The sequence below is a fragment of the Nematolebias whitei genome, chromosome 16, assembly GCF_014905685.2.
Source record: "Nematolebias whitei isolate Nwh7 chromosome 16, NemWhi1, whole genome shotgun sequence".
Classification (NCBI taxonomy): domain Eukaryota; kingdom Metazoa; phylum Chordata; class Actinopteri; order Cyprinodontiformes; family Rivulidae; genus Nematolebias; species Nematolebias whitei.
In genome coordinates, this window is record NC_056513.1 from 6,678,252 (window position 1) to 6,680,556 (window position 2,305).

General features: G+C 41.5%; 1 protein-coding gene across 1 annotated transcript in view; it reads right to left on the reverse strand.

Moving 5' to 3' along the window:
* Nucleotides 1-1,559: 1,559 nt before the first annotated feature.
* rasal3 (RAS protein activator like 3) overlaps nucleotides 1,560-2,305 on the reverse strand; it is a 16,363-nt gene continuing 15,617 nt past the window's right edge. Inside the window, exon 17 of the mRNA XM_037690455.1 lies at nucleotides 1,560-1,670. Coding sequence (XP_037546383.1) covers nucleotides 1,560-1,670 — 111 coding nt within the window. The remainder of the gene's footprint in view (nucleotides 1,671-2,305) is intronic.

Here is a 2,305-nt window from a genome sequence, read left to right on the forward strand (position 1 = left end):
ATTGTAAGAGGGGGACAGTTGAACCCGGAGGCCTCCACCCCTGTTTAATGATGGACGGTTTCTTTTCACAAAGATGGCCTCCTTTACTCCTCTCTCAAACCATCGTTCCTCTCTGTCCAGGCTGTGAACATCTTCATCCCTGAAAGAGTGACCGCTGGCCTGGAGATGAGTGTAGACCGCAGAATCCTGGCCTGATGCGGTCTACGGACTTTGATTTCCAAATAGTACGTTTCTTTTGGCTGCTCCTTCTTCAGGGGTCACCACAGCAAGCGAACTCGCATGAAACATTTATCAATTCGTTTTAAAATGGCTGCTCTTTTTGACACAATCTGCTCTAATCCGCAACCTCGACATTACAAGACCGCGGCACTGACCACCAAACTACCACACCCCCCTCACAGGCTTCAAACGACAGTCTATTTGATAGCTGATCAAGGATTGAAGATAAGGTACGGTTGTCTAAAGCGATAGAGCAGGGCTATTCAACTGGCGGCCCGCGGGCCGGTGACTTCAATCCGGCCCACCAATGACAATTTATACATCCATCCATTATCTTCTATCCACTTCTTCCATTTTGTGTCACGGGGGTCGCCGGTGCCCATGTCTGGCAATCACTGTGCGAGGGGCGGGGTACACCCTGGACGGGTCGCAAGTCCATCACAGGCATTTATGATTCGATGCAACAAAATAAATACAATTAAAAGATAACGGATCATTGTAACACTTGGTTTATTTACATAATGACTTTAATTGCTGGATGTCGGGCCCCTGAGCGGCTGACTTTCGAAAACTGTGGCCCACTGAGAAGTTTTGTTAGAGCCTCTTCAAAAGTCAACTTCAAACGCTTGAAGCTCAGAACACAGCTGAGCTAAACAAACTTAAAATAAGAAAATTAACCTTAAAGGAAAGGAAACAAAGAAACTGAAGACTTGAGAGAAACAAACAAGCAAATTTAACTTTTTATAAAGAAGTTTTTCTTCATTAAAAGCTTAAATGAAATGTGTAAGCATCAAACTCAGTGACTAAGAGTTCTATGACAATGAATGTGTAGAAACATAAGACGTTTGTCGGGTCGAAACCCAGTTCGGGGTTGTTCTGAGAGACGACCTAAGGGTCAGAGGTCATGGTCATTACTGTTTTTTGTGGTTCAAAAGCAGAATCGTTTGTGATTCTTTAATTTAATCAAATCTAGGGTCCTGAAATGGCAGACTGGTCGAGAAATGGACACAAAATAAAGTCCCACCTGGACCCAGATTGGTCGTAAAAGGCGCTCTGTGAAGTCAAAACGTATAAACGGTGCTGTTCAAAGTAATTTACTCCAGTAGTTTTTTAAGATTCTGTGTAAACAAAGTGTGAAAACCACATGGAGGCTGGAGTCGTGTGACTGTAAACAAAGATGGTGGAATGGGACAAGAGCAGAATCTGACGTGACGTTGTTTATTTATCTAAACAGTTTATAAGTCGGTAGAAAATAAAGAAGTTGAAATGCAATAAATCCTGTAGGTTTCACAAACGTTGGGCATTTATGCTGAAGCTGAACTCGTCGTCTGTGTCGGAGCTCAGTTGCTGTTGGTGTGAGGCTGCTCGGCGGGCCGGGTTTTGTTCTGGCTGCTGCTGTAGGCCTCGGTGAGCTGCTGAAGGTCCTGCAGCAGGCCTGCAAACTGCTCCTCCTGCACACACGAACACCACCACCATTATTCTGCTGGAAACATCAGCTGCTGTGGGGGCACTGACGGGCGTGTAACACGATGAACTCTAAACTAAAAACCACTCCAGGACAACTTTTTAAATCAGTCACAACAAAATTAATTTTCTGCTAAAATTCTGTGCGCTTAATGACTGCTGAAATTTGTTAAAGAAGCCAAAACTGAACTGTTGAAAGTAAACCGAGCAGAAAATAAACTAAAATTAGCAAAACTGTATCTGAAAGACCAAACCATCACAACTACAGCTGAAAGTTAACATTTGAAAAACATAGCTAGAAGCTAAAATGCACAAAGATAATAGTAAAGTTAGCAAAATCATAATGAATAGTTGAAATGGAATAAATGGTTAAGAGCTTAAATGAGCAAAACCACAGCTAAACAAAAATGAACAAACCAAAGCTAAAAGCAAACGTGCAGAATAGATCAAATGTAAAAAAATTAAATTAAATTAGCAAAATTAAACTTAGCAACAAAATTCTGGCTCAAAGTAGCAAAAGCAACAAAACTATGACTAAAAGCTAAAAGTAGCCAAACGTTTGCTTAAAACTACAAGTAGCAAAATAGTAACTAAAAGCTAAAAGTAGTCAAACGTTTGCTTC